Genomic DNA, 13,825 nt, shown 5'->3' with positions numbered 1-13,825 from the left:
TATTAATTCAATTCATCAGCACAACAGCTCTAGGAGGTTGGTACTGTTATCTCTAACATTTTGCAATTGGGAAAACTGAGGCAATTAAGAAAATTCATCTAGGGGTGGGCATTGTGACACAGCAGATTAAGCTACGCTGGGGATGCCTGCATTCCATATCAGAGCGCTGTTCCTGTCCCAGCTCCTCCACTTTGAATCTAGCTTCCTGCTAATGCTCCTGAGATATAGCAGATGATGGCCCAAAATACTTGGCTCCTGGCTTTGGCCTGGCCAATTTGACTGTTAACAAGCATTTGGAGAGTGAACCAGTAGATGAAAGATCTCTCTCTCTCTCTCTCTCTCTCTCCCCCCCCCCCCCCCCTCTTTCTCTCTGGCTTCTGATTCCAGCTTCTTGATAATGCAGGTCCTGGGAGTCAGCAGTGATGGCTCAAGTAGTGTAGTCCCTGTCACCCACATGGGAGACCTGAATTGAGTTCCTCACTCCCGGCTCTCACCCCTCCTCACTCTGTTTCTCTCTCTTTCTCTCTCTTTCATATAAATAAATACATTTTAAAAATAAATAAAATCACACAGCTAGTAAGTAAAGCAATCCATGATTGTAGAACCAGGAAATCTGGTTCCAGAACCTGTGATCCTAACTACCATGCTCTTCTCCCCTGTGTTAGTAATGATTATATCAGCTACTATTTGACTAATAAGTTACAGAGCCAGTACAGTGCTTTGCATAGATTATCCCTAAGTATTACTCTCCACATTTCATAGATAAAAAATGGAGGCCAGGCCAGTGCTGTGGCATGGTGGGTTAAGTCAGGGCCTGCAGCGCCAGTATTCCATACAGGTGCAGATTCCAGTCCCAGCTGCTCCACTTCCAATCCAGCTCTGTGCTAATGCGCTGGGGAAAGCAGTTGAAGATGGCCCAATCCTGGCCTGGCCCAACCCTGGTTGTTGTGCCCATTTGGGGGGTGAACCAGTGAATGAAAGATCATTCTCTGTCTCTCCTTTTCTCTCTCTCTGTAACTCTACTTCTGAAATAAATAAGTCAATCTTGAAAGAAGGAAGGAAGGGAGGGAGGGAGGGAGGAACAAAGAAGGAAAACTGAAGCCAAAAGGATAAGGGGCTTGCTCAAGGTACACAGCTCTGAGTGCAAGAGACAGATGAAATGAGGTTTTTCTACTAAGTCACAACATTTCCCAGAGAGCTGTCAACTGAATGCTTTGTATGTTCCAAAGAACGGCCCCTGCCCTGTCTTGCTGATCCACAAACTGCCTTCTAGTGTCTCTTTCATTCTGCCTTACTCACCTGTGAGGAGCCCTCCCAACTTCATTTGAAATGGACCCAACCCCCACCTAAGGTCCTGTATGGACTAGGCCAGCAGAAAACCAACAAGGGACCTTGGGTTAGAGTATAAATAAAAGCAGCTTGAGCCATGGGGAAGGGAAGCCAACCCTTGCTCAACACCAGATGCTACATCTGGGTAAAACCTTCCTCAAGGGAACAAACAGCTCCCAACTATGCCCGAAATGAATGAATGACGCACTGGTCCCAGGAAGTCAGGGGTTCTCCCTTCTGGCAACTTCATGCTGCTTCTTACTTCCCTCCTCAAGGTCATCCCACACTCAAAGAGGAACTTTCTGGTCCTCCACCCTTTTCTGATTTGCAGGCTCAGCTATAACATTCTCCATGGCCAATTGACTCTGTGTTTTTCAACTGAATGCTTTCCGGTTGAAACTGATGAACAACTTAGAACTCAATTCCAAAGGAAGACTCCATCAGCAAGAGGTGACATAACCCGAGAGACTGTGTACCATCAAAAACTAGGCCTAAGGCCAAGAACATGGGCTGTACAAGAATTTCTCCTTAATTAATTTTGTTCCTAACCTCCCACTGAAAGGAGTATTGCAGGTTGAATGTCTACCAGATTCTTGAGCTACCCGGGCCTGCTCCCTCTGATTCCTTCCAATAGTAACATAACTCCTAAACATTCAAATAAGCAGATTGACTCTCCATGTGTACCTCCTGAATATACTGTTAATTTATTATCTATCCCATGCCCAGCTCAATGTCTGATATGCCTATATAAATCCCAAAAATGTGTAACTACAGAAATGCATACACAAACATCTTTTCAACTCCTTACCACCCTGCAATCTAAGTACCATAGACCATATAAAGAAGATCTCCCCCTTTTTTCTCTGTAAACCCTTACTGTTGAAAATCACAAACTTCTCCACAGCCTCAACCACCACCATTCCACAAATATGCCCATATCGCTACTAGCAGCCCAGATCTATCTTTAGCCCTGCATATGGCCATTCATTTTCTGTTGGTTACTGGAAATTTCAGCTTCAATATCCTTCCAGTACCTTAACGTTAAGGTCCAAAAACCAAATTTTTCATATTCTAGTTCTTCAAAAACAACTCCTTCTCCTAAGTTCTGTATTTCTGTTAAAGGCACCATGAATTTACTAGTCACCCAAGTCCAAAAGAAACTTCCACGGAACTCTTCTTTTGTGCTTCCAAGTTCACTTGAAACCTGAATCCCATCAGTCAGCAATTCCTGTGGAGTCTTCCTACACACCAGGTGCTCTCCATCTGTCTCTAGACTGTAAGCTCCAGGAGTGCAGAGGGCAGTATCTGTCTTGCTTGGCATGTGTCTGGCACAGGGTCAGAGCACAATACATATTTGCTAAATGGACAGTAGGATAAATTCCTATTCTTTTCATTCCTATCATCCCACCCCAATTTAGATCCTTATTATCTACAGCAACAACTGGTTTCCCCTTCTCAATTTTCTTGTCATTTAGCAAACCATCAACCAGGTTAATCTTCCTTAAGCATTATTCATACCTAAGCTTGGAAATTAAGCTATTCAAATGTTCAGGGGTTTCCAGTATCTACTGCACAGAGTCCAATCTCTTAGTCAAAAGTCAAGGCCCTCCACGTTATGATCCTATCTATCTCTGCCTAATTCCTCCATATACTGGTTCTCCCAGCCTAACCAGTCTATTCACTGTACCTCAAAGGCTTTGCACTTTCCTGCGGCTGTGCCCATTCTGCCTAGAACACCTTCCCTTCTCTATCAAGAACTCGTCCATTTTCTTGCCGTCTGGCTCAAACTCCACTCCTCACTGAAGGTTCCTTCCATACCAATTGCGTGTCATCTGTATAGCACATATTTGATACTTACCTCAAATGGTGGTATAGTAAAGATCTGGGTTCTGATACTCAGCTCTAATTTCTCCCTTCCTTGATAATAAATTCATGTGGCAAAGAACCACAACATTTACTTCTTTGCACTCTATCCTTTAAGAGTTTAGAACAATGCCTTTAAAAGTTTCACACATATTTGTTGAGGAGAGAACAAAAAGCTGGAAGAAAGACAGAAAAGATGTTTACTGTGGGTTAAAAAATAGCATAAGTTCTCTAGAAAGAACGCAGCAGGATAGCACTGTAGAAATAGCCCTCTGAAAACTCAACAGAAAATAAAAAGCTACCTCAAAATAAAACAAAGAAATGAGCTATTAAAAGTAGGAGATCAAAACCAAGTGAGCTACAACTGAAAGGTAATTCACAGCAAGTCTATGTAGAAGAAAAACAGCCGACAGATTATCAATTAGAGCCCTGCTGGGCAATATTAACACAGACTCCACTTAAAAGAGACAATCAAAGGCTAGGCAACTAATAGGAATACATTTAGACTCTTCAAGGAGCCAAAGAAAACGCAAGAACATCTTCCCAGGGAGGCTTCCTACCCTCATATAATATTTTATCTCCCCTCTTTAACCAAGCTGACATTAGCAGAGTCCTCCAAAAGTCACAGGGACAGAGGAAGCCATATTAACCATTTTAAACACAGCAGAATATGACAGAGTCAAATAATCACGTCAGCTCTATCTGCGGCATCTCTCGCTCTTTCTCTGGAGGAGGAGAAAGCGCAGGAAAGGGATGGGACCCTGAGGTCAGACTGCTAAGGAGTCAGAGCTGTGTGGGCTTTAATGAGGATGTTTGCACTGAGCACAGTGTGGGAGAGGACAAAAGGTGAGCAGGAGCAAAGCAGAATAGGAAGCAAAGCCAAAGAGTGACAAGGTAATGGCTTCCAGAGAAAGAAGCTGTCCAAGAGAAGATGAACAAAGCAGCTCGGCAGCAATTGTCCCTCGATGCAGTCACTTAAAGCTGTAACAAAACACCCAACTTAGCCCAGTATGAGCAGCTGAAATCCAGCCAGGGTAAGAAACTAGTTTGGAAAACAGCAGGATGAATTTACGTAGACTGCCTTTGGCCTTGGCCAACCTGCCCTATCCCAAGTTGAACAGTGTCAATGTCCCTGAGACGTGTCTGCCCAGAGCTGCTGCTGGCAGCTGCTCTCTTGGCAACTCAGGGAGACAAATTCGTGGCATTGCTGGGCCAACAGCTGCTACAGCTCCGGGGGAGGTGATGAGTGCCCGCTGAGATGCTCTGGGCAGAGAATGAACTATTCTAGGACCAGTCCTAGAGTCAGCAAAATTGAGGCAACAGTTAAGTAGCTGAATGAAAATACAGTACAATTGTGGCTCTAGGGACCCAGGACACCAAGAGCCCTTTCTCTGTCCCTGCTTCTTTGACTTCAGTTTATTCTTGCCTTTACATTTGGCCCCATCTTTTCTATTTCCAAGGGCATAGCTTCAGTTTCAACCCACATTAACCTCACCACTTTACTGCCATCCATTCTTAACAGGCCCTCCTCCTTGCTCCAACTGATAGTATGCATTGTTGCCATAGCTACCTTTCCAAAGCATGGTCATAATTATGTTCCTTGATCAAAAATATTCAATGACTCTAACATGCTTTCAGAATAAAGCCCAAACTCTGTCACCTGACATCCATAAACCTCTGTAATCTTCTGGCTCCTACCAATGCTTCCAGGTTATTTACTATCACATTTATAATTCCTGTTCTTCAGCAAAACAGTCAAGTTATCCACCAGTCTTGTTTTTCTCACTTCTGTGTCTTTACTCTGTTCTCTCTGAACCCAAGGATTCTTCCCATATCTTTTTATTCTCTCCTTCTGTAACCCCCACAATGTCTCTAGTGTACTAAGCTTATAGGACCAGTACCTAGAATGGGAACTTTTTTTTCTTTGGACAGGAAGAGTGGATAGTGAGAGAGAGAGACAGACAGAAAGGTCTTCCTTTGCCGTTTTTATCCCACAATGGCCGCCACGGCCGGCGCCCTGCACTGATCCAAAGCCAGGAGCCAGGTGCTTCTCCTGGTCTCCCATGTGGGTGCAGGGCCCAAGTACTTGGGCCATCCTCCACTGCACTCCCGGGCCACAGCAGAGAGCTGGACTGGAAGAGGAGCAACCAGGACAGGACCGGCTCCCAACCGGGACTAGAACCCAGGGTGTCAGCGCCGCAGGCAGAGGATTAGCCTAGTGAGCCGAGGCACCGGCCTAGAGTGGGAACTTTTACTTTTCCATTTCCCAATCACTGAACTTCATCTGCATAAAGCCTGGCCCAGTTCCCCAACCAGAAGAAATCTCGCATCTTGGTGCACCTGTGTGGCTCTTTGTATGGATATGTAGTCATGGGCATGCAGACAAATGCACACATGGATAATGTGGCAGATGCTATTGGTGGTGTCCCATTAGGTTTCCCCTCTACATTAATGAGAACTCTGCTTTCTAATCAACCAGAATAATAACCACATTTTCCAGCCTCCCCTGCAGTTCAGTGTAACCATGTAAGTACATTTTGGACAGCAGGATAAGAGCTGAAGAGATCTATGTGCCACTTGCAGACTGTTCCTTTAAAGAATGTGTACCTGCCCCTCACTCTGTTGTTTGTCCAATGGCTGGAATGGGGACATGGTGGCAGTGAACATTTTGGGTCATACAGACAACATTCTAGGGATGGCATAAAGAGATTGACACAGCCCTGGATGGTTAACACCCAGGCTATTACATGAGAAAGAAATCAACCTCTATCTTGCTTAAACCATTAATATCTGGGACCTTTCACAGGAGCCAACCCTTCATCTTGACCAAATCAGACATGCCTGAAATGCCCTTCCTGAGCCAAAATGTTGGTCTTTGAAGCTTGGCCCAGTGTTACGGCCTGCTTCAGCAGCATGGCTGTCTCCGTGCAGCAATGCTTGTGTTGTGCAAACATTTGACTAGTTGGTTGTCTTTTGTAATACAGAAATGAGCGGAAAATGCCGTGGCCAATATTGCATTGAAAAGCAGGGTCTCATCACAGTATTAATAAGACATGGGTATAAATCATGAGCCATGTTGAATCTTCAGATCCTCACTCAACTTAAGCAGGCAAGGTATGAGTTCAATCGCAGAGAAAAGAAAATTAAAAATAAGGTACAAAATGCTGAAAATACAACATGTGAATATGATTCAAAATTTTACATATAAATACTTATAATAGGACCCAGCTAAAACTGTAGTTAGACATTTCACCATCTAACTTCTACAAACATTTTAAGGAATAAATTACATACAAAAGTTTATGTCTCGTCTCTTCTATTAGGTGGTACCACATGAAACTGCCACTATGTGAGCATTTTTGAACTATAGAAAAACAGTAATTTCTAACTCTAAACTCTAAATGATTGAAAATCCCTGGGGCTGGGGCTCATTTTAGTCATCTTGGCATCTCTCACAATGCTTTATACATGAGAAAGTATCAATAAGAAATTGCTGGGATTAACTTTTAAAGATCTACTACAAACACTTCTAGTCTATGAAACAACACTATCCTAACATAACTTTTATCCTTTTAACTGCCTTAAAAAAAGTCTCTCTTAGAGTTAGTATTATGGTACAGTAGGTTAAGCCGTCCCTTGAAATGCTGATATCTTACATTGGAGAGCAGGTTCAAGCTCTGGCTGTTCCACTTCCAATCCAGCTCCCTGTTAATGCACCTGGGAAGGCAGTTATAGATCCAAGTGCTTGGGTTCCTGCCACCCATGTGGGATACCAGGCTGGAGTTCCTAGCTTCTGGTTTCAGCCTGGTCCAGGCTTGGCTACTATAAACATTTGGGGAGTGAATGGGAAGATGGAAGATCTTGAAACAAAAAAATCTTATTAAAAACAAACAAAAAAAACCTTTCTCACTTTAGGTAACTTCACTACTCTCCTAGTAGTAACTTTCACTACCCTCTAACACTGGGTGTCCCCTAAGCCTTGAGCTTGGATTTTGTTCTCTTTTGTTTTCCTGAGTTCATATATTTTCCTATATTCCACAATTAATTTTTTTAAAGATTTACCTACTATTCATTTGAAAGTCGGAGTTACACAGAGAGAGGAGAGGTCACCCATTTGATGGCTCACTCACTCCCCAACCAGCCACAACGGCCAGAGCTGCGCCGATCCGAAGCCAGGAGCCAGAAGCTTCCTCTGGGTCTCCCTCACAGGTGCAGGGACCCAAGCACATGGGCCATCCTCCACTGCCTTCCCAGGCCACAGCAGAGAGCTGGATCGGAAGTGGAGCAGCCTGGACTTGAACTGGTGCCTACATGGAATGCCGGCGCTTCAGGCCAAGGCATCCTGGCTATGCCACAGCGCCAGCCCCCACAATCACTTTTATACCGAGGATTCTTCCAGCTATCCCCAGTCAAACCATCCTACCTCAGCAGTACAGCTCCACCTGGATGCTTGCAGGTTCCCATGGCCATAAACCCAACATGCCCAAAGTAGGATCACCATCCAAAACAGATCTTCCCTCAACAATCCCACATCTATTACAGGAGCCACAATTCTTCTATTTCAACAGATTACAGACACTGGATGACTTTTGATTATTATGGTTCATTACTCAGTCAAGTCATCTTGTCCTGTCTAGTTTCTTAAATACTTCTTGAATACATGCCTTCCTCTCCATCAATCATTTTTTTTAAATTTTTTTGCTATGACATTATGTGATAACCCCTAAAACTCTCCAGGTTAGCCTTCTCTAGCATAAATATTCATTCTTTCACCACACTTTTCTTCCTGTCTCTCTTACCATACAAGAACCCAGAGGGCTGACTACCACACTACCACATCAAATCTGATTTCTCTATTAGGTGTCAAGGAGCCATCATTTGGGTTCATTCTACTTATGTAACCATAACTTCTACTACTTAAAAAAATTTTTATTTATTTATTTGAAAGATAGAATTGCAAAGAGAGAGGAAGAGATGGAGAGATCTTTCATACACTGGTTCACTCCCCAAATGACCGCAACAGCCATGGCTGGCCAGGCTGAAGACAGAAGCCTCTTCTTGGTCTCCCACATGGGTGCAGGGGCCCAAGCACACGGGCCATCTTCCACTGCTTTCACAAGCACATTAGCAGGCAGCTGGATTGGAAGTGGAGGAGCCAGGACTGGAACTGGTACAGTGCTGTGGAGGTAAAGCTGCCGCCTGCAGTGTTGGTATCCCATATGGGTGCTAACTCGAGTTCTGCTGCTCCACTTCTGATCCAGCTCTCTGCTATAGCCTGGGAAAGCAGCAGATGGCACACGTCCTTGGGGCTCTGCACCCTTGTGGGAGAACCAGAAGAAGCTCCTGGCTCCTAGCTTCAGATCAACCTAGCTCCAGCTGTTGTGGCCACTCAGGGAGTGAACCAGTGGAAGGATCTCTCTCTGCCTCTGCCTCTCTGTAACTCTGCCTTTCAAATGAATAAATAAATCTTAAAAAAATCTATGTTCTCACATTTCTATTAAAGCCCTTTTCACATTATATAATTTTCATGCCTCTTTTCCCTGCTAACCAGAAATCCCAGAGCTTATCTTAGTCCCCATAGGAATCAACCCAGAGCACATTTTAAAGACTCAGACTCAGTAGATATTAAAAAGGGGTTTGTTCAGTAAGTAGATTGTTACTCAGGATAAGATCAGACAGGACACTACTGGAGTAAAGCAGTCATGATATGACAGCAATAGAAGTGGAGAAGTCCCCCTCTTCTAGGTTCATGTACCACTGTGTACTTTCCCTCCACAGCACTGACTCCAACTTAATATATATATCTAATTGTGTGATTTGCCCAATGTTTTCTTCCTTGTTCTATTTTAAGAAGAGACAGTGCTTGTTCCCTGCTATATTCAAGACCCAATGAAAAGAGGTCAAGGGATACACAATGGGTATTAGTTGGATGAATGCATAAGCATCTTCTCTCTCCCCTTTTTTATTTTATTTGAGAAGCAAAGAGAAAGAAAGAGAGAGAGAGAGAGGTCTCTCATGTGGGTGGTAGGGATTCAATTACCTGAGCCATCACCTGCTGCATCCTAGGGTACACATTGGCAGGAAGTTGGAGTCAGGAATGGAACAGAGACTTGTATCCTAGCACTGCACTATGGGATGCTGTACCAAAACTGATGCACCCAACTCCTGCCCTAGAACCTGTTTAATGAAGCTGGGTCCCACACTAGCCCCCATACCATCTTACCACCAAACATTCCTTCACCCTCTCACTTGTACATACTGTTCTCTCTTCTTCACAAATCTACCTTTGAAGTTTAATCTAAGTCCCTCTTACTTAATGAAAACGCTCATGAGTATTCTTGATCCTTTACCTATCTCTGATCTCTTATCAGAACAATGCTCTAGAGAACACCAATGATCTCTTAATAAGTTTACTACTGCTTTATCCTCTACAGTTTCCTGTATTCAAAAACTCTTCTCCCCAACCAGATATGACCCCCCTGTGGATACACACAATAAACTTCACTTGTGTATTCCAACACCTTATTCAACTGAGCACAAAGTTGGTCCAATAAATATTCACTGGTTATTGAAAAGAAAATGACAGCAGGTGCCAGCTTTACCAGAAGGGAAATAAATTCTTCCAGCCTTGAAGAAAAGAGTGTTTCTTGCATATGATTTTAATCAGAACCATTCAGATGACTTAGGAGACTAACATATCTCTACCTTAATTCGTAATAAATATGTCCTTAAGCTGAGAATATGATATAGTACTAAAACTCAAATGTTATTTTAAACTTAAGGGGAGCTTACTAACAGAACAAATCCAACTTTGAATCATTTTCTAATGTAAATGATTCCTCCCTCCAGTCTTAATTTATCACACACTAAAATAACATTTTATTATCAGATGATTCTCTTATCAGAAAAGAATAGAACTTGGGAAAGATAAGGGACTCTGAGGGAGAAAACCTCGGGAGGAAATCTTCCTGCTGGCTTGTGTTGAGTGTTAGCAGGATGACATTCTCATTCCTAACCTCCAGACATTGCTCTGAGTTGGTTTGTAAAGGACAATTTGCACACCATTTTTAGAGCAATAAAAAAAAAAGGATAAAATAAAATATTTTTGGTATTAATTCTTTTTTTTTTTTTTTTTTTTTTTTTTTGCCTTTCCAATGCCATGGTTTAATTCCAGGTGACACAGAATTTGGAGAGCAAAGAGCAGACTCTGGAAGGGTTCTCAGCTGGGTTTACTTTAAATTCACAGCTGGGAGTGGCTGAGTGAAAACAACTAAGACAGTGAGCTACAGTACAGTGGGGTTTATTCCCCTTTTTACAAAATTTTATTTGTAAATGTACAACAGGCTCCAAGTTAACACTTAACTCTTAACGCTTCATTCTAACTACGGGTGGCATAAGATGTTACGGCCAGGAATCGAGATGTTTAGCTAGGAATGCAATCAAGGGCGTCATCACTTCAGGCACAAGGAACAGCTTACTTTTTGCCAGATTTCTTAATTCCACCTGTGGCCAGGGGGCCCTTCCCCGCCGCCTTCGCTTTTAGCTCCTCGAGTTTCTTCTGCTCCTCTTTCTGTTTTTGCTTGAAATACTTATCTTCCTCATCCATCTCCTTGGCCTGCTTCTTGGGTTGTTTCAGGGGCTTCTTCTTGCCACCTTCCCGGCAGGACATGGCGCCTGCCGCCCCTTCCCCAGACCATGGTATTAATTCTTAAATTCACTCATTCCTTTACCCAATCTACAACATTTAATCAGTAACTACTATATACCACATATTAAGCTAGGCACTGGGGGACACTAAAAGATGACTCAGACAAACATAATATAAGGGAAGATAAGTCAAACAATGCTGAATGCCCTAAGAGAAGACCAAATAAAATGTTGTAAGAATTCAGAAGCTGAAGGGCATTCTTTCTTCTAGAGGGGAGAGTATATGAGATGGGCCTTTCTTCTTGAAAGAGCGAACATATGAGATGGGCCCTACAACACAGATATGGCTTAGACATGCAGAGATGTGAAGATTAGGCACAGAAATTCAAATAACATGATGGCCACAACCTACTGGAGTGAATGTTCTATTTGGCTAAGGTGAGGTAGAACAGAGACAAAAAATAACATTGGAAAGCTGGTTAAGGCCAGGTATGCTAGAAGGGCTTGAAGACTAAGCCAAGAAGTGTGCATCTTGCTGAATATAGCAGCACTTTTCAAATTTCAACATGTACACAAATCACATGGGGATCCGGCTATGGTAGGTCTGGGATAAGGCCTGAGAGTGCATTTATAACATTGCAGATGATGCTAAAACTGAGAGACGACACACCCTGGAGTATCAATAACTTAACTGATGGGAACTACTCAAAGTTCTGCATAGAGAGATGCCTGATCTCCAATCTGAACATAGTAGACCATGCAGACGGGAATGGGGAGAAGCTATAGACTGACTGTGGGCCTCAATGTTCCTGTTCACCAGCAGCAGTTGGGAAGATTTTACACTGGCCTGTTACTCAGGGCTCATTCCCAGAAATTCTCGTTTAATTGGTCTGGAGTGTGGCCCAGATTTCAATATTTTAAAAAAGTTCTCTAGGGAATTCTAACACAAAGCCAGAGTTGAAAACCTCTGCTATAGATGATATAGTAAGAACTGCAATCATTCAGGCAAAAGATGATGATCTAAACTAGGGCAATGGTGAAATGGGAAAAGTCATCGAGACAGATTAAGTTCATGAGCTGCAGGCCACACCTTCCCCACCCCCATGTAATCCTATCATCAATCAGATGACCCCTCTCCAAGATGTATCTCCCTGGACCGGCACTGAGGTGTAGTGGATAAAACGGCCATCTGCAGTGCCGGCATCCCATATGGGCATCAGTTCAAGTCCCGGCTGCTCCACCTCCTATCCAGCTCTCTGCTATGGCCTGGGAAAGCAATAGAAGGTGGCCCAAGTGCTTGGGCCCCTATACCCATGTGGGAGACCCAGAAGAAGCTCCTAGCTCCTGGCTTTGGATCAGCTCAGCTCTGGCCATTTGGGGAGTGAACCAGCAGATGGAAGACTTCCATCTCTCTCTCTCTTTGCCTCTGCTTCTCTGTAACTCTTTCAAGTAAATAAACAAAATCTTAAAAAAAAAAAAAAATGATGCACCTCCCCTTACCTGGGACTCCAGGGCAGTACCATGTAACCTCTCCTCTTTTCAAAGCTAATAAGAACCCTGGAGAAGGGGAGAGCGCGATCTTTTTTCTCTCTCCTTACCTCGTGGACCCCGGACAAGTAGAGCAGGGTATGAAATTCCCCTTTTTACCTTTCCTGGTCCACTCTTCCTAAATGAGTTCCTCATGGGCCTGTGTACTCCTCTCACTTTCTAAATAAACCTTACCATGCTGCATGCTGTGTGTGCCTGGGCTTAGAATTCTTCTCTAAGTAAAAGGCAAGAACCTGAGATACTAATTTTGTCCCAACCTGGCCACAACAACGGGAATGACAACAAAGGGGCCAGTTGAATAAAATATGATAAATACGGAAAGAACAGATCTTAGCAGCTGCTTAGCTGTGAAGGGATTTAGACATATGACTACAACACCATTCATTTCTCCTGGTTAAAGACAGTTTGATAAAATAGTTAAGAGTGCAGAAACTGGAGCCAGATTGTTGGGGTTTGAATTCTAGCTTCACCAGGGATTTGCATATGTGTATGACTCTGGTTTAAGTTCCTTTTAAGCCTCAGTTTTCTCATCTGTAAATTAGGGATAATAATAATAATAATCAACACATGGAGTCTGTTGTGGGGTTTAAGAAAGTTAGCACCTACACAAAGCCCTCAGAACTATTCCTGACACACAGAACTATCAAACTGTCTGTCGTTACTATTAGCACGGGTCACCATGTATTCTGATCTTTGAGCTGCACATAAGACTGATCTGAAAAAGGAGAAGTTCTTGAGGCTTTCAATCAATTTGAAGCCACTGGCTCATGAATTCAACTGGATCTAAGTGACGCATCCCAGACCCCAAGGTCTCCAAGAGCGACAACCACAGAGCCCCTACTTGAACTGCTGGTCCTTGGTGCTGCGGGTCTTAGCCAGAAAGCGCTCAGCCAGCTTCTCCAGGTTCCGGGAGTAGTCCATCTCAATCTCAGCCTTCTTCCGGAAGAAGTCCTGGAGGTCCTGCAGCAGCTGCACCCGGAGCTCACACTGTTGGTCCAGGCATTTCATCTGCTCTGTGAGCTGAGCACGGATCTCTGCAACAAAAACCAGGAGACAGTCAATGGACAGTCCTAAATAAACACCAAACATGCAAACATGCACTTACCTTCAATTTCCTTATTCTCAGGTCCCCGGAGAATCTAAAAACAAGAAAGAAAAGAAGAGAAGAGAAAAGGAAAGAGAGAGAGGGAGGGTGAGAGAGAGGAAGGGAGGGAGGGAAGAGAGGAGAGGAGAGGAGAGGAGAGGAGAGGAGAGGAGAGGAGAGGAGAGGAGAGGAGAGGAGAGGAGAGGAGAGGAGAGGAGAGGAGAGGAGAGGAGAGGAGAGGAGAGGAGAGGAGAGAAAAGCTTATAGTCTTTAGTGGCTGTAGGACATGAGTCACCTCCAAAAACCTCCAACAATGCTTTCCGGACCATTAAAGAACATTGTAAATCACGTATC

At 43.6% G+C, this 13,825-nt stretch overlaps 2 protein-coding genes across 12 annotated transcripts in view; both read right to left on the bottom strand.

The window, feature by feature from the left end:
* The window catches only part of SRGAP2 (SLIT-ROBO Rho GTPase activating protein 2), a 286,141-nt gene that overhangs the window by 166,855 nt on the left and 105,461 nt on the right, over positions 1–13,825 (bottom strand). For all 11 annotated transcript variants that reach the window (XM_017347830.3, XM_051821257.2, XM_051821256.2 and 8 more), the window contains one exon: positions 13,229–13,421. In XM_017347830.3, coding sequence (XP_017203319.2) covers positions 13,229–13,421 — 193 coding nt within the window. The remainder of the gene's footprint in view (positions 1–13,228; positions 13,422–13,825) is intronic.
* LOC127483524 (translation machinery-associated protein 7-like) lies at positions 9,159–10,942 on the bottom strand. The gene has a single exon (XM_070055198.1). It carries the CDS (start codon positions 10,859–10,861, stop codon positions 10,667–10,669), a length of 195 nt encoding a protein of 64 aa, XP_069911299.1. The 5' UTR covers positions 10,862–10,942; the 3' UTR covers positions 9,159–10,666.

This window comes from Oryctolagus cuniculus, chromosome 13, assembly GCF_964237555.1.
Source record: "Oryctolagus cuniculus chromosome 13, mOryCun1.1, whole genome shotgun sequence".
NCBI classification, from domain to species: Eukaryota; Metazoa; Chordata; class Mammalia; order Lagomorpha; family Leporidae; genus Oryctolagus; species Oryctolagus cuniculus.
Note: the sequence above shows the minus strand (reverse complement) of the source record. Positions and strands in the feature narration are given on the sequence as shown.